This window comes from Anopheles ziemanni, chromosome 3 (genome assembly GCF_943734765.1).
Source record: "Anopheles ziemanni chromosome 3, idAnoZiCoDA_A2_x.2, whole genome shotgun sequence".
Classification (NCBI taxonomy): Eukaryota; Metazoa; Arthropoda; class Insecta; order Diptera; family Culicidae; genus Anopheles; species Anopheles ziemanni.
In genome coordinates this window covers 30,830,668-30,856,820 of record NC_080706.1, presented here as the reverse complement: position 1 = coordinate 30,856,820, position 26,153 = coordinate 30,830,668, and the positions used below count along the sequence as shown (strand labels likewise).

At 45.3% G+C, this 26,153-nt stretch overlaps 1 protein-coding gene and 1 non-coding gene across 2 annotated transcripts in view; one reads left to right on the top strand and one right to left on the bottom strand.

Annotated features, from left to right (window-relative positions):
* The first annotated feature begins 544 nt into the window (after positions 1 to 544).
* The window catches only part of LOC131288506 (forkhead box protein O), a 39,902-nt gene continuing 14,293 nt past the window's right edge, over positions 545 to 26,153 (top strand). The window contains exons 1-2 of the mRNA XM_058317648.1: positions 545 to 797; positions 10,456 to 10,679. Of these exons, the coding sequence (XP_058173631.1) occupies positions 554 to 797; positions 10,456 to 10,679 (468 nt within the window). The 5' untranslated portion in view covers positions 545 to 553. The remainder of the gene's footprint in view (positions 798 to 10,455; positions 10,680 to 26,153) is intronic.
* LOC131290101 (U6 spliceosomal RNA) lies at positions 6,702 to 6,808 on the bottom strand. The gene has a single exon (XR_009189281.1). It is a non-coding gene; the product is annotated as a U6 spliceosomal RNA (small nuclear RNA).

The window sequence follows — 26,153 nt, the reverse complement described above, 5'->3', positions numbered from 1 at the left end:
GTAGCGGAGAGAAGCTCATCGCGAATCGTGAATCGCGGATGACAACATTTTGACAGTGGTGTTCGTAAAAATTCTTGACAGATTTACCGCACAGCAAAGCAAGCGGCGGCGTGTGTTTTTAGTGGGAGTGATACGGGAAAAATACTAAACGAAGTGTGCGAGTGAGTAGGGAGTCAAAATAAAATTTAAAAAAGGAAAAACAGTGCGTTCGCGAGTGAGTGAGCGGTGTACGATTGCGCGCGCGTGTCCACCTTTTCGGTGTGCCGGTGTGTAACCTTCCGCCGTCGACCGGCTTGTGTTGGTGGGGAAGATATTGGAGCTTACGGGTGCCACGTGCACATCAGTGCCGATCTAACTAATTTTGGTGTGCTGGCGTACGTTGTCCCAGTGGTGAAAGCCTCCCTCAGTGACCGACGGGAGTGGAAGAAAATTCTGTTTCGCGTGGCAAAGGCCAGCTTGCCGGAAAATTCCTTACCCCCACAGCTTCGTGCCGATAGAAGAAGAACAAGCACCCATCAATCCAAAGACGAGGCACGACGTAGTTGAGCCCACCATGGATCCGTACGGGGGGGGCTGGCCGGCTTCACCGCTGCGTGGTGGTGGTGGCGGCATGTACGACAACATTTCCAACGATGGCATACCGATGGACGCGCTGGCCGAGCTGCAGGACACGGCGTTCGAGCCCCAGACTCGTGCCCGCTCCAACACCTGGCCCCTCCCGCGGCCGGAAAACTTTGTTGAACCGGAAACGGAGCTAGACAGCAACAAGTGCAGCAATCAGCAACTTGCCAACACAGGTAAGATACATGAAAAGTATTGAGGGTTACTAGTGATTCCTATAACTAAAAACTTTGGAGTATATCTAGAAGAAAAGGGCATAAATTTTACACCACAAGTATAATTTATAACATAAGTCAGTTCATAGTTGATCACTGCATTAAGGGAACTTCAAAATTATTTTCTAACCTTAAATCAGCTAGCGTATATGTTTGAGGATCTTTACAACATTATTTTGTAGTATATATTTTCAAATCGCATTTACTACTTAATGGAGCGTTAAAGCAAGATATAACACAGATAACGGAATATTCGGGTCGGAAAATTACAAATACCCATCAAGGGTTCGAAAAGTTTATGGGGTCTTTAATCCCTCGATAAAGAGGATTTAATTTGGCCGATATAGTAAAACTAGAATGCGCTTACAAAATGTCTCTACAACAATTTTGAAAACGTAGTCCCATTCCTCCGATTTGACGTTAGTTTGGGATCCCATTGGTATAAAATTGAATCTTTCACAGTTTATACAAAGTAACCAAATAAATTAGTGCAAATTTTTCTGCGGGTGACAAATCGATATGCTGAATCATAAGTTGATGACATAGAGGAAAAAGTTGATGCATAAGTCTTATTTGGTATTGCAGAATAAATTCTTTCAGCGGTTTTGTTTTGTGTATTTCAACACACGCAATTTTATCAATTGAAATTAAAATGCTGGAAAGGCAACAACTTACAAATCATAGCGAAGAAAACTTGACATATAAGTCTTTGCCCGATTGAAGAACGGCATTTTGAAGGCGCAGGCGTCGGCCGGTCTTTGCGCGAAGTTCTACGCACGAAATCGCGACCCTTCCGCGTGCGCCACCAGACGTTCTGCATCTCGTTCACCCTCGTTTTCGCGAGCTCGCTTTGTTTCTATGTCCGTGTCACTCCCCGCTACTATCTACCCGCAACCATCGACGTTACTATCGCCGTGGCGAGCTTGAGATTTTGAGGGGTTTTTTGATTCTTCAATGTTTACATTTTTAATTGGCCGCACGTTGCTGTTTGTCTGTCTGTCTGTCTGTCTGTGTGTGTGTGTGTGTGTGTGGCTGTGCGTGAAAGAGTCGAGCCTGTTACTCCATCATTTCGGTTTCTTGTAGATTCCACGCGCGTATTTGACCTTCCCCAGTGCTTTAGAAGCTCGAGCTGGTAGGTTTTATTTGGAAAAAAAAATTAAGAAGAAATAAAGTCAAAGTATCCCTCTAATCATTTACGATCGATGATGTTAACTGTTGGAGGCATGGAGGTGAAACGGATGGGAGAATTTTTAGCACTCTTCACCATTTGCACCCCCTTCCGCTTACCCTCCGCCCTCGGGCCATGTGTCCATGCGTGTGGCTTGGCGATCCGAGACGACCCTGTCCATCGTTGGCCCACGATGGCGACCAGGAAGAAGCACGGAGAACGAGTTCTATGCGCAAGAATCTGACCTTCGCCGGGGTGGGGCGGTGCGCCCGTTCTCGATCGTCGGCCCTCGATCGCAATCGGTGGTGATGGGGTTTGGTTAGCGTTTTTTTTATGCTTTTTACCGTCTTACCTACTTCTTCTTTACTCCAACAGCGGAGTTTCGGAGAGACCACTTAACGCGCCGCGAACCACCTGGCGAAAACCGAAGAATCCAGTTTGTCTTCCTACCCCGCTATCTGGTCCCCGTTCCACCTGTTCCCCGTACCCTATTGCTCGCGAGGCTTTGATTAATGCGAGCGTCACACTAGACAGACTCACCTCGTTTCTTTCGGGTTTTTTTTTTGGCAGACCCCTTAGCAACATTCTCGTTCGGAGACGTCTAGCGTCGGTCGTGGCTTTTTATTTTTTATTTTGTAAGATTAGGAATAGCGAATCAAACCACTGACCGTGCTTCCCTGTCTCCGCCCGCCCCCACCAACAACACCCCTTTGATCAATGTGCGCTTACAAGGAAGCGTGGCTGCGATTGGCGCAGGTGGTTGGATTTTTCGTGGCTCCTTGGCAACGTTTTGGACCATTGGATCACCCCGAAATCGGTCCACCTACAGTCTAGGAAGCATGATGGAGTATCCGACATTTCTATGAAACGCTTGGCTTCCATTCCATTAAAACGAGCAGATCGAAATGTGGTGGACTTCCTACTTGCCGGAACCGCACACCGCGCATGCATATCTTTCAAGGTTTGTGGAACCCATTCTTTGTCGGCGACAAAAAATACTTAACCCACAAAAAACCCGAGATCGTAGGCGATCGGACAACCGCTGGGAAAGTTGCGATTTCAAATGCTAATCTATGCCCCCCGAGCCTGGGTTTGGTGCAAAGCTCCATTCGTTGAGTTTTTTAGCACAGTTTCGCTTTGCCCTCCACCTTACGGCCAGAATTGTGTCAATGGTTGTGCGTCGCATTAAACGTCATGTTTAAATTAAGTAGAACCGATCCGTGGAGTTGATACTGCTGCTCGTCGACGAATAAGCGTTGGAGAAAAAAAAAACACACACACACACACACACAGCTCGAACTATTGGCGGCACTGGAGCCTTTATTTTATCACAACCAGACGCCACACTTTGGCCAATCCGGCTGCGAAACCGGTTCAAACTAGTGTTAGGCGGTGGCTAACGCACCGACATGGCACGAAATGTTGGGTGGATTTTTGGAAAATTTATCTCACGATTAGCGACCGCAAATTGCCATCCTCGCCGGAGGGAGTCGTATGCGAACAAAGCCAAATGTACGCTAGTGTCGGGTGTCGTTAAAAAATATATATTAGTTTATAATGAACTATGAATCAAAAGAGGTTTGGTGTGGTGATTAAAAATGCTTAATGATTCATTCCTATATCGAAAGTATAATTCATCGTTTAGAACATTCATTATGAGTAGTCAGTCTGCTGTAAAGAAACACATTAGCTCACGTCACAAGGATGGAAAAACCGTGCATAATTTTACGAGAATCGTTAATTCAAATCAACATATTTTTTCCACAGGATCAATTGTCACAGGATTGCGATTTGCTTAAACCAGCCACCCAAACCCGTTTTATTATTACCGGTTTGGGATTGTATCCCTCATGAAATACTATTGATTACATTTTAATTACTCACCATTCGAGTTTAAGCATTTTAAAAAACAAGAAATTTTTACTATACAAACGATCTAATTTGGCACGTGTAGCGTAGGTTTAGTGTGCGTAGTATGTGAATCACTAAACGAATGCCAACGGTCACGCTTTTAACTAAACTAACCAACTCTTGTGTGATAGAGTCGATTTGAAATGGAGAGGATTTAAAGTTTTCTATTATTATTTTTAATTTCCAAAGGGTACTTTTGTTTGAAAGCCGACGTGTTCAAAATTAATCCAAATACTCGAAATGGAGGCGCATGGTGCATCTCTTAGCAATGGAATAATTTGTAAACAAATCAGAACGTCTGATATGTTTCGAAGAAAAGCGATGTAATAATGATGTGGCTTGAGGAGAGAAAATACATCCACTTGGACAAGTAAAACGTAATTTATATGACGAGAGCACGAGAGTGGAGCAAGTGTGCGACGGTGGGAGCGGGGAAGGGCCGGCGGCGAGAAACAGCCGATCGATTGACACCTTCAGTCAAGCCCCCCAGCGGGCATTGCGCAGCGGGCACGAGTGCACGTGCACTCGGCGGGGTCGGACCCGCGTCGCAAAGGCGACCGTGAATTTATAGTTTCCAGCTGTTACACACTGCACGCACGCACGCACGCACGCACGCAGGAACGGCAGGTTGCGACAATGCAAAAAAAAACCGTTACGTCGTTGACGCGGTCGCGATGCAATTGGCGCAGGGGTCGCGACGCAAACACCTACGTACACACACCCACACACGTGGATATAGTTCAAACGAAAGTGAAGTGGCTCCATCCCCCCCTCCCTGCAGGCGCCGACCGTTCCTTGCAGCGGAATGCAAATGCCGCTGCGTGCGGAATGCAAAAGCAAAAAAGACGAAACGCCACGAACGAAGTCGGTAAGCAAAAGGCCACCACCACCACATCGGAGGGAAAGTGGAAATGAAAACACGGCACAACAATAACAGCAAGACGCAGATTCAAAAACCCAACACGGGGACACGGGGGAAACGTGAACTAGTTTGGGGTAGGCGCAGGGGCCCGGGATGATTGAACAATAAACAACCGAGCGTCACCAGTCACATGGGGTACGGCCATAGTACGTGCAACCCGCGGGAATCATTACGGCCGGGAAACACGGAAAACACGTTGACGAAAACGTTATCGAACTGGACGGGTAGGACAGGAATCCGCCGTTGGTTCCGTTCTGTTTCCGTCCTCCGTTTTATTTTCGTTCTATTTGTTTTCATTTTCCTTCCCAAACCTGTGTGTGAGTGTGTGTGGGTGGGTGGGTGGCGATTGGATAACGCGGTCAGAGGGAGGTGTTGAGAGCGGATTGATAATATAAATAGATAAAATGGCGCTGTGTTCGCGTGTGGGTGCATGTGTGTGCAAACCCGCGCTGATAACGTACGTCAAACGTGGATGATACGGACCGCGAACCGGTGTGTTGCGGGCACGTTCACACTTCAACAGTTCAACCCCTCTCGCCGGTACAACCCGCAACCCTTAAGTGGGTCGATTGTGGTTCATCCATGCGGTTCGATCGATTCTTCCACTTCGTGGACGGACGGCCGAACGAGCGAGAGAACCGCTACCGTTCCATCTCCCGAATTCGTCATCTTTTCAAAAATCACCCACAACGGCACACACAAACGGTAGCCATCTTTTTCTTCTTCGCCGCCGCGACAGGTTCTCCGCTCGATCGCCCGACCGATCGCTAATCGAGTTACGAGATCGTACGGCGACGACCGCAACTGCGCACCAATTAAGCCGCTATTTGATTGACCACTGTGCTTCGTGTCTTCTTCGGAGATTCTTCTCGCACCACCCAACCACACCCCCCAATCCTCCTCCCCCCCCCCTCCGGCATGCCGTCAGAATTCCTGCGGATTAAATTGACGCGCCCCGATGCAGCGGTGGCAATAAAACGAAAGCCATGATCTAAGACAAATCACTCACCACCAACACTACTACCACCAGGTTGGGAGCTTCCTTTTGCCCGCACCCCGTTGTGGAACGTTGTTACGCAATCGATCACCCTTCTGGTTGAAACGGGAAGGCAGAGGGTGGATGATTCTATGGGCCCCAAAAACAGTATATATATATTTATATACCTATATACACACACACACACACACCAGCAGACATCGGCATTACACGGCTACGATAAATATAAACAAAAACCGTTCCGCCACATTCTGCCACCCTGTCGGAGGAGCCGTTCCGCCAAGGAATGGTGTAAAGATCGCTGCGAAAAGGTGCGGAGGAGAGAAAACATGGCGATCTTTTGTGTGTGTGTGTGCAGAGGTTGGCAAATGCCGGCTCGGGACAGTTTTTTTTTTATTCCCGTCCGTCAAATTCAATCGCATACCGTTGGTTCACTACATGTGATTAGTATAATTCAATGAAATTAATAATGTTTTTTAAATTATTAAACTAGAAGGCAAATCGTTTTTAACAAATGAAGAAACGAATAAGTTAATATGAAGTCCACTTAACTACAAACCAGTATGTCCTTGCGTGTGAGCAGGATAAAACGTGGCTCACAAAATCCTACGATATCTTTTCGGTGGCATGGGATGGAATTCTAATCAAAACCGGACCTTTTCCTGGTCGTTTGAGGACTTTTATTAGCTCTTTTTACTAAGCTCTCATACTTTTATTTCGGGTAAACTAGTAAACCAGTGCTGTAAAAAATACCTACAATTTAAAGTCAAGGGGTAAAGAAAATGATCGAAAAAGAAATAATCCATAATTATTTTCTAATGCAACCAATGTTAACGATAAAATGATTCCGAAGTTTAATATGGGCAAAAAAATGTGGAACGCTTCACGATTTTGCGTGTCATCCTTGCGCAGGGGCCATGCTAATCTTCTCTGTATCGTTCCAATTTTAGTATATGTCCAGCCGAAGCTAGGACGAGGAACGCTCATTCGACGGTGTATATATAGTTCTGTCATTCCATTTCAGTTCTAGCGATGGATAACGTTGAATGCGAACTTCTAACCGCCGTCTTCCAAAATTGACCCTAGATGTCGATTGTTTGCCCGTTTCCATGGTACGTCAATCTATTTTTGGAACAAATATAGAGGGTGTACCTCGGGGCTAACAGCTAAAAACAGGTACACAAGACATGCTTCGAAGGGTAACGATGTGGGTTCAAATCCCGTTCAAGACCACACTCTTGTATGAGAGGACCAGGACTACCCACGTTAAAAAAATTGGAAGAGTCTAGCCTTATTCAATTTTCTGAGTTTTAGTCTAGCCAAAACATTGGTTCTTAGATCAGAATCAGATGCCTATGACTGAGGTTTAATCTACAATATATGACATTGCAATGGGCAAACATGCATGCTAGACAGTTTGCCAACCACAGGGTTGATGTATTCGTCTACAGACATTCTACGACGATCGGAAAAAGGGATTTGTGATGGGATCGGTCATCGAGAGTGAGAATCACCGCCAACTCTTCACTACTGCTATTTTCAGCTTTAATCTCCCCTTTGAGCGCACTATTTTCACGTGGATCAATCGATCGATCGGCGTAAAGACGGGTTGAAAAAATTAAACAGAACCCGAACAGAGGAAGAGGGTGAAGAAGATGAAGGAAAAAAAATCGAAGGGTGGTCAGTATTTTATTTTTTTTCGGTTACACCCGCCGAGAGTTGCCCGTCCGACAGGTTCTGACGGTCTTCGGGGGTAGGCCTTTTGCTTTTGCTGACATTCACCACCACGGAGCAGGTTTCTTCGGCCACGCTTCCTTCCTTCCTTCCACCGGCATGGAATGGATCGACTTGAAATACCAGCATCACCGTCCGCTCGTTCTCTTCGACCCGAAAGGGGAAAAAAAGGAGGTAGAAGTGTTGGTTCGCGGGCAGCACTTTCCGAGCGGCGCAAAAACCGGCCCCAACTGGTTTGACCGGTGACCAACTTTAACGGCGGCTCACACACACACACACACACGCACGTGCGCGCGTTTACAGACTGGATCAACGCTGGCGTCGATGCCATTCCAGCCGCAGCCTAGTCGAAGACGAAGTATGAATAAATGAAATTAAAAAATAGAAATATCACCACAATTTTAAAACGGAGAAAAATTAATGATCCGTCTATCGTTTTTTTTTTTTTGACGTACTACTTTTTTTTACCATCCCAAAAGCGGGTGGAAAACGTGGGGTGGCAATCGCGCGTGTGCTTGTACCCTTCGCACCATGCCCTCTCCCTCGTTCCATCTCCCCTTCACCTGTCGGACGTGCCCATTATGCGGCTAAATTTAGAACTGTCCATTGCTTCGCATGCCGAACCGCCGAAGGAACGGTTACCTCGAGAGTTTGGATTCTCTTTCCCCTTCTCGACGGCGCGCGCGTTCTTGAGTGAGTCGCTTCGAGCTGTGATTCTTTGGAGGTCACAATTGACGCTCTCCATCGGCCCAGTTACTGGAGGGAGCCGGCGGAAGGGACCCGACGGGGTCGGCCCGTAAGTGATCCGTGCACGGTTAGGAATCTTCTGGTTCCGGTAGGGCAGACCTTGGAATCTTTCGCTTCCTTTTTGGAAGCCGTCGATCGCACGACAAAAAAATGGTCGGAACCTTAATTCGAACTGTGATCGGAATGTGAATATAACCTCGCGAAACAGGTTTGGGAGGGTTTGTAAAACGAATGTTTTGGATTACTTAAAAATATATGGCAGGATTATTTATAAACAAGGCGTGTAGAGTATTTCGGTTTTTATTTTCTTCTGTTGCACTTCTCGTAAAAATATGCACTTTTAACCGAACCATCTTGGAATGGAAGGGTATTTTTGGAAAGTTTCAATCGATACTTTTACGAAACAACCACCGGTTGGACCAGTCGCTTCAGGTATCAATTCGTTGCGAGACACGTTTTGCCGGTCCGGGATCGATTTAATTACGATCTCCCTTTTTCCCCGGCTGCGATCCACGAGATGGGTGCGCTATATTTGGCTGGCCCTTCTGAGACTGTCGCCTTTCGTCCCGACTGGAACTCTCGGGAGCTGACAAAGCATAAAGAGCATGTTACGGTAGGTGAATATTATTCATTGTCTTTTTCTGCCGCTCTTTGCTACGAGCTCCAGCAGTCCTTGGGTCTATTTTTCCTTTCCTTGGGCAACATGTGGTCCGTTCCATCGTAGAACGTAAGATAACACCGAACATATGGTACCGTTTTGCGTGGGGTACGGCACTTGTAATGCTTCCACAGGTGAACACAGGCGACCGCTCAAGAAATGTGCCCTACGAGAAGAAAGAATGAACTTTGGGACACTAATAGGACGGGACAGCTAGTGAGAAACGTTACGATGACCACCTACCAACATCTGATCGGCACGTTTTGTCTCGAGAAATAAAATGCTGGTCAAACTATTTATAAATGACCATTTTGAAGGTTCTATATCTAGCAACATTGATTGAATACGCTTCCCAAATTCCGCATCCAAATATTACTCCACATTTTTCACAACTTTTAATTAAAAAGTAAAGGTGGTATTATTGTACACAACAATAAGTTGAATCGCTATATTTTAGAGCCCAGTTCTGATTTTCCATCAGTTGAAAGCTCGTTCAGGGATTTTGAATAGCATATTTAGAAGAATCTCGACGATTTATTTTATACATCGCCAAATACTTTAAAATATGAACAACTAGCTTGACTAGAGAAAAAAGTTATGGTTTTACTCTTTACTAGAATGATCGATTTAATTTAATAGTTACAAACATGGCATATTTAAAATGCTTGATAATTCATCAATTTTCCCGTGATGTATAAACCTTGTTGTAGCTATGGTTTGTTTGTTTACATACTTGTTTTGTTTGCGTTAGTAAAACCTGAGTTTAAATAGTAAAATTTAGATAATTTTATCGAAAAATAGTGGTCTAACAAACCTTCAACAAAATCTGTAGTGCTTAAACTTAATGTGTGGAAAGTTTCAGAAGCGACGGTTCAGTATTGGTCGAGTTTTTAGTATACGCAAAACTCCAAAAAAAAGGTAAAATATGTAATAGGTAACAACTCGATTCCTGGGAAGTAGATTTTATTAATTCAGCTTTATTTAATATGCGGCTCGAACTAGAACCAAAAGTATAAATTTCACAAATAGCAGATTTATTCAATCAACTCAAGTTTTACATATATAATTTCTTTAAAAAGACGAATTGGAACAAAAATCACTTTTTTTAAGCAAAACGGGTCGAAACAACTGGGTTAGTGTTAGACAAATGTTATACACGGTATTGAAATACACAAATCGGACATTTCCAAAGAAAAAACTTTGTTAGAATACCCTCACTCAAGGGTGAAAATGTGAAATATACAATGTTTCCCAGCTTAAACTTTTACATTTCACATTGCAGTAAACAGGAAATTACTGGGTTTCGATACGATAAATAATACTGGATGGAAATAAATGATTCTTCCGATGGGGTTACTTTGTAACCCTTACCAAGAAAAACGATTGCTAGTAAATTTAATACAAAACCCGTAAGTAAGCGTTTCATACCGGTTCTTTAACGTTATCTTTGCATTCACACTTTCCATGTCCGCCGCGGTGCAGGATCGAGCAACACGCAGCTGCAGGCGGCCGCCTCGTCATCGTCGAAGAAGAACTCGTCGCGCCGGAACGCCTGGGGCAACCTGTCCTACGCCGACCTCATCACGCAGGCCATCAGCTCGGCCGCCGATAGCCGCCTCACGCTCAGCCAGATCTACGAGTGGATGGTGCAGAACGTGCCGTACTTCAAGGACAAGGGTGACTCGAACAGTAGCGCCGGCTGGAAGGTAAGAAGTTACGAGCGTCTAGATAGAAAATTATGAACAGATGCACTTTTGCGCCACTGCCCGATTGATACCTGACACACACTTATAGGTTTAAAAATCCTGTCGTCAAATATGTCTGCCTATTGCACAATGGCGACGCTCGTTTTCACATTTATTCGAGCATCCGGCTGCCTTTCGGAGTGCTGCATCGATGTTTCGGCAATTTAGAAGCTGCATCCATCCAAGCAATCCCGTTCAATTGCATTGAATTCAATCGGGCATCCTTTCCGGATTCTCCCGAGGATCTCCGAGAGTCCTGCAAATGTGCAAGCGCTCGACAAAAATTGCCTACCAATTGTGGGCCAATTCAATGCATCATCATTCCGGTGGTTTCCGGTTCGAATACGCTCTCCCACCGGCGGGGAGGTGGGAGTGGGTCAAGGAATCATCCTTCACCTCCCACCGCTCGAGCATCCTGCAGCGTGTTCTTCATTAAGACCGACACAACGCAGTCGGCACGTGGTCGAACCTGCATATGCTCCAGGGGGTTGAACAGGATGATTGTGAGATGAGGCCCTGCTGGGGGGGTGGTTATGATGATGCTAATTCACCAACCCCATGAGGCAAAGGATACCCGACCCGATCGACAATGGGAAAATGAATGCATGCAAATGTTGTTGGCAATATTCGATGACATTCTGGTGGCGGGATGCGAAATAACCTGACCGACCGGGTGATGTGAGGTAATTCGGACGGCTTTTTCCAATCGACCACTAGCACCAGTTGGGCTAGCAGAGGGAAGGCCACCGCCGACGACCGGTTGGCGGTGGAAATGATTTGTGGTGAAAATATCAAATGCGAATGCATACATGAATTTATGCAAAGGCCATTTACGCGCGCGAATCCGGAATGCTGGAGCCGGCACATTCACACCTGTTCGCGTGTAGACACGTACGGCGACGACCGTTACGGGCTAAACATGCACGTTCGTACACATGCACGCACGCACGATCACATTTCACGGGCGTACCCCGCACCTCCTCCGTGGCTGGCGAATGGAGTTGAAATTATTTTATTAAAATTTAAATCACGTCAATAGAATTTTAAACCGCCATCATCATCGAGGCTCGGAAAGGCGGTCGCTGTGCCAGACCGGTTGGGGTTCGTATCCGCTGCCCAACCTATGCCGTGGCCATTGTTAGCATGGGCTTTTGGGGACACGGGGACGTCCGTTTCGTTTGATTTTTTTTTCGATTCGTGGCGGTTTCCCCTCTGGGATGCTAGTAAAAATTAGAATAATAATAAACTGATCACGTTTCGCAAAAAATAAAAAAAACTGCAGTCAAAGCCGGTGAATGATTGGGTTTTGGGTGTAATGTTTCCCGTTTTGACGTGACCGATAATTACCGGGACGGCTTGGTGGAGGACGGGAAATGCCGTAATACGCACGTCCACAACCAGATGGTTCGTTTAGCGTTGTAATAAAGTAATCAGTAATTTTCGGCATATGCTGTGAGCAATCGCAACGGATTGATTAGCCATATTCGGGTGGTTTGGGTATTAACTGTGTGGATTCATTTTAATACAATCTCCATAAATTGGTTCCACTTCAAATTGCTGGAAGCGAAAACAAAAATGAAAACTGTGAATGCATTTGTTTTCTATTTAAATGATGTATGTAAATGCGATAACAATTAAAATTCTTCCATTTTAATACTTATGTGTATGCTGCTTTCAAATCAGTAGAAACCAAATTTAGAATTTTTGTCAATACAAAAGCACTTTTCAACGTGCAATGGAGAAAGAAAAGCAGTTGACCCTTTGAAACCGCTTACAGCTATGATTGCTCAGTGTTAATCGTTGATGCAATTTTTAACGGACATTTATACCTCTTTTTCGCAACATTAAACGTCCAAATTGCACTCATCAGCTCCCTCAATAGTGCGTCGTGGGCTATTATTCTACCCCCGAAGCAGCATTCCACCGTTTTTTTTTTCTTCAACCACGACGTACCCTTAAGCCGGCATCTAGCGCCGGGGTTTTCTTTTCCGCTATGCTGACCCGTAACGGTCTTTTCCTTTTTTCACACCTGAGCATCCGGTCTCCGGCAGAGACAGTTTTAGCAAATGACCGAAAAGTGTACGTAAGCGAGCACGAACTGCTTTGAACTGCTGGTTCCGCTTGGAACAATTATTTTCGCTGCAAGTCTTCCTTCCCACCGTTACACCTTATCTTTTTCTCCCTGTTTCAGGTGAGTAGGTGTGTGTATGTGTACGTTTATGCAACGTCTTTCTTTGGCCGATTGCGGACATTAAACGTGCGACTTACCCTTCACGTTTAAGGTTCGCTTTAAAGAGTTTTGCAGGAACATATTGTGAATGATTCCTTCCCAAACTCGGGTTCATCATCCACATCATCAGCGTCATAGTGGAAGCGAATGGTAGTGTTGCAACAGCTACCCAACACCTCCCAAGCCTCCAGTTCCCATGACGTCTGGTGCACGTGAACCGAGGCTCGAGACGTGATTTCGAGCAAAGAAACACCAACCCCTTTTGTCCCGGTTCAGGGATGAGTTGACGGCTTATCAGTCAATCGGGGGCCCCCGATCGTCCTCGCGACCGTTGGAAAATGTGGAACAAACAGCTCCCAACCGTAAATACACTCTCGTGTGTTTTATTTTTTCGTACTCTTCAATCATCGTTAATCGGCGTTACGGGATCGGGCCACAATGAACGTGATGCACTCGAGAGATGGGCGTCTTATGGGGCGATGAAGGGGGCAGGAACACGATTAGCACGAATATAAACGTCCAATCCCTCGACGGGTTTGTTTTGTTATGGAGGATGATTTGGGAATTTTTTTACTCTAAATGTTATTGAATGTTGTTTTGGTGGGAACATATTCATGCGCACTTTAATCGCAATAACAATACATTAATTGAAAGTATCGCAAGGGATTAACGATGTTGATTACAAGTAAACCATTATATTCTAAACCAACACACATTTGAAACAGGTTCTTTTTTAACATTGTGCTCTGCTTTGTACTTTTATTTTCAGCAGTAAAAACCCTCCCGTTCATTAAACCTCAATTGTAAAATAGAATTTATGCATTCTTCTAAAAGTAACACAATAAGTGAAATAAGTGAATCTGGAAAAAGAACTAAAATGAGGATGATAAAATAATATAGGAAAGTTTCCGACAAGAAGGTATCTCCGAACAGAATTATTCACCCGACGACATGATATGTACAGCTATATCCATCCTCTGGTAGAAACGGAACATGATAGCGTAACTAATGAAAACCTTGAAGGACTTTCCTTTGATAAACAATGCACGGAGGAACATCCGTTTGAGGATTTAGATACAATAATGCACTGCAATATGTAACCAAATTCGAACCAAATGGCACAAAAAGAAGTTCGGCATGAACTCTCGTCCCGATCGAGGAAAATCGAGTGCACCCCGGCGCAGCTTCTTCGGGAAAGCCAATACGTTTCCTTCGACGTACGGGAAAACCGGTCGGTAACCGCATGCATGATTGATTCATCTTTTTTATTGGAACAATCAAGCGGTCGGAAATCGTGTTCGTCAGTGGCTTCCTCCTCCCCAAGCCCGGCACGGATAAATCAATCCAATTTTTGTGTGAAATCATCATCAACGTGATGGCGTCGTCCTTGCGACCGCGTCTGGTCTCGGCGCGTCGTGGTTGGAAAAATACAACGGAGCTTCAGATTGATTCCACAGCCTGGAAGAGGGTTTGGGAAAAGGCTGCTGCGGACGGGTGATTCAATAATATGCATGCATGGGAAACGCTATACGCCTTCAATCAAATCTCCGGTGGATCATGGGAAGCACACATACACTGGAAAACACACACGTACATACACAGCCAGACATAAAGGCAGGGCTAAAGAACACAACGTTTGGTGTTCTTTTCGTCCCTTGTTTAAACCACTCACTCTCTCTCTCAATTCCACCGTTTCGCAAAACCGCCGTTTCAGGTTTCCCGGCCCCGTTTTTTCGTGGCCCAATTTCATCCCGCGACTTGCTTCCCCCCACCCTCCTTCGGGGCACCGTGGGAGGCAGCATTTAATTCGCTTGAGAGCGGACCAGCTCTAGGATAGGATTGCCGTCGCCAACCGTCGTACGTCTTATTATTAGACGCGGCGAACGGAGGAGGGATAAAGCAACGGAGCGGGGTTCAGGTATCCGGTTACCAAGAAAACTCGCGTGATATTGGAGGGCCATGTTTTTTCCTTACCCTCCCTTTGTCGTTTCACTCGTGGGAGCGTGTGTGATTTAGGCAAATTGAGCTGCCCTTGCGGATGGAACGAAAAAACGGGCATCTTGGATAGATCAGGTTGAAGGATCTCCAAACAAAAACCTGAAGAGTCCTTGGGGCGGGGTTTTTTTGATGGCAAGGCAGTAGCAACCAAAGGCAATCCTACCCGCCGATGTACTTTTGAAGCGTGTAACAGATGGGAAACCGATTGATGGAAGGGCAGGCCAAGTGTCTTCCTTTCGCTCGCGCGGAACATTTCTCGGAAAACAAACATACGGGCAGTGGAAAAACGCTAACCCACCGCCACACCTTGCCCGAGGCAGGACAGTTTCGCCTTTCCAGCGCCGAGGAGATACCGACTGATTGCCAAAAGAAGTCCTACCCAAAAAGGCGGCTCGTTGTTGGCCGAAGGCAAAGAATAATAACACATCCATCTAACCTGCCTTCCATCGCTCAACTACTAGCACAAGCACTTGGGGCGGGGTTCAGTACGGAATTGGATCATATTCACGGCACCTGCAACAAACGCGCGAAAAGGCCCAAGGAAGGGTTCATTATATTAAGTAATATTTCCTGCAGCGATTTTTTCCCCGAAATGATCCATTTTGGAGGAACGGTTTTCCCTTGCTGTCGGGGGATTTTTTATTTAGTTTGAACAAGATCAGATTTGTCAACGATAACCGAAAAAGCTGACACGGTGGGCACTCCTTTTGCTTGGGTACTCAATAATCCGATGGATATCAATTCCATTTCGTACAGCTTTTTGTTACCGGTTGTAGGTGCTTCAGTTGATTGGATTCCAAAAATATTCAAACAAATCGATTATAGAATTCAAACAAAATAAATTTCAACTAATTTATTTACCACCAAGGATTGCCGAGGGTGTATTTTCTATTAATAGCTGATGAAAGCATTTTAAGTGTTGATATAAAATATAAATATGAAATTATAACCAACTCATTATCTCATTATCCTGTTCATTACCTAAATTTAATTGAGTTTAACCTGTTGGTAGGATTTCCTTACTTAACTTATTTTGACTTAAATTGAAATATTATGAACGATTCAAAGGTAAGATTCGTAAAAATTTTCCGAAGAAAGGCCTCTAGCATTTTTCTTAAAAAAGCTGGGCGTCTCCATCGAACTCAAAGAAAAGGTGAGGCGCCTCCATTCGCATTCGTCGAAATGTTTGATACATTCCAAAAATAAATCGCTCGCACATATCACATTTACGAGTGATGAAATTGTGCTAAAAGTACTTGAAGGCTAATTTTATTGCCCCCATCATCGAGCATCGCCAGCTACATTCGGTGGCCCCCCCGCTTCCATAAGCCGGGAAATAAATACCTAAAGTACACTCAATCAGTTGCTCAGCTCGTGTACGATTGTTTTTGCTAAGGATATCAACTGTGTCGACACTCTCGTCCTTTTCCTCCTTCGGTGGCGTTGAGTTGGCATTAAAAAAAAAGCATAAGGAAGTTACTCGCTGTGGATATCTATTTAAGTCATTTTCCAACAGCATTCCAGCTCCACGCCGGCACAGCATGATACAAATGCAAACACACGGTACGCCGCTGCTCGGGAAAAAGCACTTGCCGCTGTTTTTACGATCCCGACAATGAACCGTACCACCGGGCGGACCCCACGAGGACGGGCGCCTGTTGAATGTACGCTTCCGGGGGCTGCCATATGCTGTAGCGATGTGTACTGCTTCCGGAAAGTGCACATCATCCCGAGCGAGCCGAGTTCTTTCAAGAAGTGCTGCTAACTGATGATGAGGAAAAACCGTACATATATTCCACTTCTTCATCCCGGTTGGTTGTGGTAGAATGGTTCGTTTTTATTCTCCATGGTAGAACCGGTCGTCTTTAGGTTGCAAGAAAAGTGATGAATTATTTTGGAATAACCTAAGGAAAGCAATAAGGCATGAATGTTTTAAGATCTTAATTCGCATTCAGCCGCTTTCCACATCTATTTCTCCGGAGATATTAAAACATAATGCCAACGAAATTATCTTGACCATTTTGTCTACCACCCAATGATCCCACCCTGTCGGAATGGTGTAAGAAGTCAGTTTAACAGCTTTTTTGCAGAGTACTCCGTACGATGAAAAGCATTAAAAGCAACACTTTCTTTCACAAGGAACACTCGCTTTTTTACCACTTCCTGCGTTCACTCGCCGGAAATGACAAAAACTACAACGGCACGAAACCCGTACAACTCTCGAGACTTCCTTCGTACGACGCCGACCCAACGGAAGAAGAAATGAATGCTGCATTTCGTTAGCGTCACGGGACGGGTTTGGTTGCGGACAGGAGAAAGACTGATACCGAACGGTTACCACCGGGGAAAATCTGTTTCACGCTAATCGGATAATGATAATTAGCGAATGGTTCGTTGCGAACGGACGGATTCGCAAACCTTCACGGCGGGAAGTGTATCGAACTTCCGAGCCGACTTCCCCTCCAGAGAGTTTGACAAACTCTGACGCAACCGAACAGTTCACCCCGAAGGTGTTGCGGATCCGTGTCCCCCAATTAGATGGCGGTGTTTCCCCGGGATGAGTCCTGAGAGACGGCGGGAGCCTGACTGACTGAGTGCGGAGTCGTTCCGGGATGGGAAGCAACCGAGACCGAGATTGAATGCCACTAATGTGGTTGTACCATGGCGTGGAGCCTGCTAATTGGCCCGAAATCATGTCGCGTAACACGAACCCGGATGGTTGGTATTATTTTAATCTTCGTATTTCTTACCGATGTTTTTATTTAGCCTGTGCGATTCTTTCAACTCCGTCATGTACTGCGTAAAGTAGGGAGAAAGTAACGCTATCAACAAACGAAGACATCCTGAGGCTCAACAAAGCATGAAAGCGATACATTTCCCCCCTGCCAAGAGTTAATTCATATCGAGGGACTCGTTGGGAAACGGGAAAAAAGGACTCACTCGAACGAAGAAGAAGTCAGCAACTCCCTGGAAACGCAGAAGAACGCCAGACGGGGAGAGTGTTGATTTAAAATGTCGTTAAAAATCACTGATTGTACGTTTGCACAAATCATTAAGGTGACACAAACGTTCCGAAAACTGTCTCGGAATCGGCACGGTTGATTAGGTGCGCACCGGAACGCACCACCCAATCCCCGGTTCCGGCTGCTGCCTTGGTGACGCCGGTCAGCCAACCGGGACTTGCGACTTTCGGATCTGTCCGGATCGGCGAACGTTCGATGCGATGCAGCAGGAATTATCTCGTTAGATGGTAAAATATCTGCGTACTTACCGATCAAATCGGCAGTTCGACCCATCGACCCGTGTCCTTTGCTCCGCGCGGGCCGCACGGGCCGGGGTCAATTAAGGGTTTATATTCGTGTAAATTGTGCCCATTTATGTTCGGGCGATTGCATGGCGAGCAACCGTGGTGGGAATGGATGGAATTTTATTACCCTCAGCAAGTCGTCGGGGAAGGGCGAGTGTCTTTTCTGTTTCGTCCTTCGCTCGAAGTGGTTCGCTTCCGAGGGTTGCTAGGATGGTTCCGGTTCGTGCGACGGTATAAGATGCCCGAAGTAAGCGTAGGGCAAAGCCGGTGCGATCATCATTACTGCGATACCTTCACCATCCCCATTGGCCATTGTCAGGATGGCGCGTTTGTTTGACAATATTGCTCCCGAGTGGACGCTGATGGTGGTGAGTCTGGCGTGTACGACATCCGAAAAACGATTGGGTTTGTTTTATTTGCTCCCGTCCGTCATCGTCCCGCGTATCCGTTACCCTAACGCCAGCAGTCGGTTGTCCTACGGTGCGGGTATCAACTTGAATGACCACAACGGAAGCGGTGATATCATCGTGTTATTTTTCCTCCGGACCAGTTTTTCTTCGAACGGTTTCGAGTGTCTTCGCTGTAGAAACTCAGTGGCTTAAAGTGATTTCTGAACAGTTTTCTATAAAGAACATAATCCTATACACATAAAAGACGAAACTGTGTCAGTGGATCAAATACATATCAAATGGAAGAGTGAGAAATTGAATCTAGATAATATTTAAATTACTATTATTATTATGTATGAAAAAATAGTGCTACTAATAAAGTTAACTTAAAAATGTTTAAAAAATATTTTTAAAAATCTACAAACAAACATTAAAAAATTTTTTTTTAACAAAAACATTCAAAAAATGATGCTTATTAATTTTTGATAAGAAAAACATTTTCATAGAAAACCCCTTTTTTAAATGTTGTTTAATTAGCGTTTCCAATTTCCAAGTTGAAAGTTTTTCAATGATTTATTTATTGAATTGGACACATCTGAGACGAAAATTCAACACGTTTAGGAAATGTTTCGACCATATGTGCCGACGTTAATTGGAGAAAACTCTTTAATCTCAGTTAATCAAATTGAAGCTTGAACCTCGCTATTCGGTACAAAACTCTGAACACTTCATGACCAAGTCGGGACAGTTTAATGTAAAGCATAAACGAAACGTAAAAAAGGCTCGAACAGAATCAGAAATCAGGCTAAACTCAGCAGGACATACACGTGCGAGCGAAAAATTCAACAACAAAAAAAACCTTCCAAATATGCTTTGCCCTTTGGCGTTTAGAGAGATTTAAAGGACACCCTCGTTTCATCGAACGAAGAGGTGCAGGCGGATAACGGACGTTTGATTAAGTAAAATCTATCGACGTGACGATCCACTGCCATTAGTTACATCGCCATCCTGACCGGGTTCCACTACCATTTTCCAGCAAAAAAAAAAAACAAACTGGGAGTAAAACAAAACTAGAGCCCATGTAAAAGTCTACCGGCATGTCGTGTCGTTCCAGTAAATTCCGTAATTAAATAGTAACACACCAGCGGTGGAAAGGTGAAGGACAGATCACCTACCACCCCTTCCGTGTGTGTTTTGGCCATATCCTTCCGGGTGGGTTTTTTTCCCGTCCCCATCCTCGCGTCCCAGGCGTCTGTATGCATAACGTCCGTTACGTGCAGCTTCATTCGCTCTTTCGGTCGCTATCCGGCTTCAATCCGGAGGAATTTTCTGTAGGGTTGTCTTTTTCCCTTTTTTTTTTTTGCTCGTTTGCTGACCATTTTGCGCCTCACATTTGTCACCTTTCGGGCCGCCGCCTCACTAGATGAGGTGGAAAGCGGAGAAGGAAGGAGGGGTGGGGATGGTTGGGCCTTCCCGTTTCCATTTGACCGACGGATGGGTCTAAATCTAAATCAATCAATATTCAATGACTTATCGGACGACACCATTGCGGAACGGTCCGGCCGTGGAGATCGTTCACTAACCTCCCCCTTCCCCTCCCCACACACCAACACACCCCCGCTGCTCAGGCATTGACGCGGAGACAATTCATCCGAAAACCATTTGTTTCAATAAAAATAAAGCCTTCCTTCGTTCGTACGTTCGGAACCCGAAGCTCCAATCATTCCCAACAACGATCGGGTCTAGGGGAGAAGTGGGGGAAGTCCTGGAAGTCATCTTGCCGGGGTTGGGTGGCGTGATTTCGTTTTGGGTTTAGTTTTTTTTTCCTCTCCCAACCCTTCCCAACCCCACCGAGGCAGGGAGACGATATCGAGGGGTAACCTAAGCAAACACTAAATCGTATATATTAAAGCAAACACGTCAAATCCACTCCGGAATCCGTCGTGTCGTCGTCCGGTCGAAACGGTATCCTCGGCGTGGCTGGACTTTTCGTTTTCTGCCCGCCGGAAAGCGCTACAGACCAGTTGCCGGTTTCGAATTCGCTTGCGAGTTCGGTTTATTTTTTGGTTTCCTTCGTCCCTGTGACCGATGGGGCCGATATCGAATGGAAAGATAACGGTGATTCGCGGTCGCCGGGACTGAATTCGATTGCGGTTGAATTTGATTTGATGTCGGATACCTCGGATGGACGCTATCGTCGACGACTCCCGGCCTTTTGCTGCTCTTTTGGGTTTCATTTGTTTTTTTCCCTTCGATTAATTCTTCTCCGGTCGATGCAATCGAACGCAGTGAAGGGCTCATCGCAACGGTTCTAAATGATGCGTTTGACCAACCGGTTCGCCCCACACCTCATCCTTCCTTCATACGCTTGAAAATTCGTTTGGTTAGCACGACAAATCGACGTACGAATGTCCCAAAACTATGTACTGCACGGAAGACTCCGAGCATGAGTTGATTGCACCACGAACGCTCGTGGAGAGTCAAACGACCATCAACACACACCCGGAACAACTCCGGTCGACCCCAGAGTCCTCCGAAGTGGTTTCGGTGGCAAATTTATTTGCTCATCTCGGGCTAAGCCGGTAAGCCAAAATGGTTCACCGTTTCGGGACGATGGGACTGAAACGAGATATTTTTTCTTTAACGTTTCCCGCAACCGTTTGAAGTTCCATCACTAGGGTTAGAGCACTTCCTCCTTCTTTTTGGTGTGTGTGTGTGTGTGTGTGTATGCAGAGGGTAAACATGGTACGATACGAGCTTAGTTGACCCAAAGCCGACAAGTGTGTGTATGCTCAGGGTTACAGCATGGTCTACTGATGGTTGTAGTAGTCATAAAAAAAATGATACTTTGTGCAGTTAGCAAAGCTGGTAGTTGCATTTTGCACCCGACACCGCTTTATGGTCCTAGAGAGTCTTTAGGTCACATGGAATGAAGTGCAGGAGTTTATCCAAAAGGTCTCCACATGTATGCTTCGGAAAGTATTTTACACTCAAAAACTAATCACGTTTTAGATTTATGAATATTAATCCAACTAATAGCATAAACATTTTCACTAATTTTTTTTTTCGATTATCTCTTTTGTTTAAAATATATCGTGTGTTAAATAAAAAGTGAAGATTCATTTTGAAAGTCTACTGCTCTTTGAAATTACTAATACGTTTAACTTTAATTAAGAGAATTTTAATTTCAAAATAATATTTTTAACTTTTAAATTTACATCTTTACTATATCTAAAGTTCTGGCGATTTGTCGACAATTGATTAATACGTGTTGGTTGGTAGTAACTCACAAAAGTCATTTTTCTCCATAACACTGTGCAGTTGTCTGATCCTTTTTTAATATTTTTTCATAAAAAAGGACGAAACGTTTTTCGATACTGTTTTTACGTATTAACCCAGTTTTACAATTCCTGCATAACATAACTCCTCTCGTCAACAAATACCTTTAAGCGAAAGGGAACGGAAAGCCGAACCGCGGAAACTCACGCAAATTAGTTGGACAAATGTAGATAAATTTGCACACCTGTGAGAGGCGCCTGTTTTTCGAAAAGTCCACCCCATTTCACCCTCTTGGGGCCCTTTTTCGGGGGAGGCATTTTGTGATTGCGGTTCTCCTTTCTGTTACTGCTTTTTTTTTGCCTTCAAAAGGTCTTCTTCTCCCTTCGGCCGGCGTGCGTGCGTCAACCAGCACCACGCCGTCCCTGTTTTGCGGACGGGTGTGTCAATTAGCACCTTCAAACCGGTCGACCGCTTGGAAAAGGCAAACGAGCTCTCGAAGCCGATTTATTGCGACAAATAACCGCACGGTAGGCTTCCGTTTCGCTCTGGAGTTCTTTTCGAGCTTCTTCCTCGGGGAAGGTGATTCGTTTTCGTTTTCCGATTTTCTTCTAACACATTTATTGTGTCCTTCCCGCGCGGGGGCAATAATTTTAACTTCCCATTCAAAAACTCCATAAAGCGCCCATTTATTCGCCCTCGAGCGCCCAAGAAACGGTACTCAATCGGGCAAGAAATACGACCGCCGCTTCGGTGACGTTCCGGTTCGTGAGATGTGACGATCGAGGGCGCTGGGGGAGGGGCGGAGACACATTTGCATATTCAATTGTGCTCGACCCTGGAAGTGGAACGGATTCCTGCCACCACCCGGAGCACCACCGGGGTTTGACCGTGGACACGGCCGGAGACTGTTGACTGGCGATTTAACATTTTTATTAGAATTCACATTACGATCGCGTAGGAACGGAATAGCAGATGGTCGGCTCCCGTTGTAGAGGAATAATTTATTAACTTCCGATATATGTATCGCACCCGGTGGCGCGTGAACGGCCGGACCGGGGTTTTATCCCCACCCCTCCCCGGAGAGTAATGAAGTAATCCCTTAGAACTTCTTCTCCGGGGCGCGATGGAAAATCTTTCAGCAATTGGGGGATAATTGAAAAAGGAACAGAAAGGAAATGTGGCGAAGGAAAACAATAAAAAAAGGGAAGGTGACAAAACATAAACCTGACCCTCCATCGCAAGCCAACCACGAGGGAATGGACGAAAAGAACATCAAAAACCGGTAATGTGCCCGCTAAATCCCTTATAGCAGTTTATCACTCATTAATTTTTGACAGGGATTTGCACGTCCCAATTCGTGGGGGTGGCAGTGGGAGGGGCGGGGGAAGGTAGGTTTAGGTGACTCAGGATAAAAGAAGTCGATATAATACGAAGCACTCCATTCCGGCGTGTCAAAGGAGGCTCAACGGTTGGGCCGGGAGGAGAAAGCAACCCCATATCTTGAGGCTTAGCGGCTTCGATTACGAAACACACGCGTATCATACATCAACGCCCAACGCCACCCACCGTCACCTTGCCCATCGGTAGCAGGCGTAGCAAAAATATAGAACAATCTCTCCCCACCCACTCAATTTCCGGCCGAAATAAAGGAAAAAAAAGCCCTCTGGAGGTGGGGTTCCGTAGGCTAAAGAAAAGACCCCATGCTTTCACCGTTCCGGCGGGAAGCGGATAAGCAACGCGGTGTCAACCATAAGAAAAAAAGAACCTCCCCAGAAACGGAAGAAGAAAGCGTCGCTGCGAAGCCTCCAATCTGTCACAACATATCATTATTTCATCTGTCAATAGATGACAACAAAAGAAGTTGATAAGTATGGGTTGGGGGGTGCACTGGTGGTAGTGGTGGGGGCTCTGGTTCCCTTGCGGTGGAAAACTCTACTACCTTAACGCTTTAACACGATAATGACGGCTCATTTGGTCCGCCAGTTGAGTTGGTCCACTTTAATGTGTCTTGCTGACGAGGTGACATTATCGTCAGGCAGCATCATCGCCTCCAACTTGATAGGCGTGTCAAGAAGCAAGTTTTGTCTTTAATTGACCATTTTTCAAACATTTATGGTTCATTATACGTAGTTGATGACACATCAAATCAACAAAAGGATTTAAGGAAACTCTTGTTCAAATTTAATTTCAGTCAAAATTTTGTAGAAAAATTCAAACCGACGAAGTGCTATTTCTTGTTCTTTGTTTTGCACGCTTCTTCGGACAGGTTAGTGTTAAGTGCTTCAACAGCTAGGTCACTCGGCCGCTTTGTACGCCTCTGGCAGTGCTGTAATTTCTGTGCAAATAAAAAAAACAGTATACGTCACACACAAACTGTTCCGTTCTGTTTTGTCCTCCAGCAGCTCGTCCACGGAATCACCCCATCAGCCATGGGGAGGAAAGAAAAACATATCCGGCTAGCTCTTTTAATCGAATTTTCACCTCCATCTTACCCGAAACGTATCGAGCTCGTCTCGCTGGTCCGCTGACATCGCGCTGGACGTTCGGACGTTGTACTTATTACGCAAACGAGAGAATGTATTAAAACAAAAAAAAACAAGCTCCTATTTGTGGCTGGCGGCGGCTTATCCATTCGCGCGCGAGTTGTACGAGACGCTAAAGGGATGAATTTGACGTAGGAAAATTGAATTATAATTCAATCGCCACCGAGCGGCTCTGGAACGGGCGTGGAAAATAGAGAACGCTGGTGGTTCGTTCGTTCCTGGGCAGGAAGAAACGGACGAAGACAAATCTGTGAGGTTCCGTTGTGGTTAAGAGATTTTTTTACAGTTTTTTCAATTAATTTCATCCCTTGTAAGTATTCCTCTGTTAGTGATGTAATATGGAAGTTTTATTAGATGTTTTTACCGCTAATATTGAATAAAAAAAAGACAAGATCTAGTATTAGTAGACCATGGATTATTTTTTTTTTTAAATCATGATGCTGTACGTGTTCGGAAAATTGGATTAATTTCAAGCTGTTACGGTCGAAAGGATTAATCTTGGAAGCTTTTCGGAGAAGCGAGGTAGACTGTTGACGAGACGGGTGGATTTTATCGTGACTTCATTGATCACGCTATTAATTTAGTGGAATTTATCCACTCATTCCTTTATTACGTAGTGTTTAGTTTCAAAAAGGGAACAAGATTTAAAATCCGCATTATGATTGAAAAACTTTGCCGATTTATTTTTATTTCTATTTGCACCCCTCAACTTTGTCAATATCTGCTCCTTGATTGGCAACCAACGGCTTGCTGCATCCGTAGTCAAACACTCGGCCCTTGTTGATTGGCTACTTCTCATAAAATTCACTTTACTGCGCACTCAACCAGGGCGCAAACTAACTCTTCCAGAACATCCATCCGCATCCAGCTCCCACAAGATAACTCGTTCCTTGCGACACCTGCAATTTTAAGCCCCATCAGGTGAGCCTGCATGCAACCCTTGCAATCTCTGCAATCCCCGCCGGCCCAAAGATGCTGTTTGAAGGAAAACTTTCTTAGTAAACTTTTGCATCACGATGTCCCTTCTATGGCTCGTAGTTCGAGGGCAAGGAAAATATGACTTAATTTCCCTCATTGGCATCGTCTCACGAAGCAAGGATGCAACAACCGAAAGGGGAGACCTTTTTTTTACGGCAAACAGAACAAACGTGAAAGTACATTTTCCCCAGAGTGCTGCATGCGGGATATAAACTAATTCAATATTGGGCAAGTTTGGAGCAGCGCCGTCGGAGCCGGCTCGGTAAACTATGCTGCGACGTAAAACCGTACCGGTAGGAGGCGCTGTTTGATGATGGTTTCGGTTGCAGCCGTAGATGCAGCGTTCACCAGGGACCCACCAGGGTGAAGGGGAAGATGTGTGCCAGCGCGCACTACTCATGCATATGATAATTTGATATTTCAAATGTAAAATCGTTTGCGGCTCGCTCGGTTCGCTCGGGGTCGGATGATAGATCAACATTTTCCTCTACCCGCTCTACCCACCACCAAAGCGGCCCGGAGTGTGTGGACCATTTTCCAGGTTCAATTTTGAGGTTCGCTTTCCTGTTTTAAAGCACCATCGACGAATTTCGATGCAATGTCGAAACGGGCGAAGGAAGACCAAAAATAGGAACAAATATCCTATGGGAAAAGGAAACAGGGGGGAAAAACTGTACCAGATTTAGCTCCCCGTGATGATGGGCAGCTACA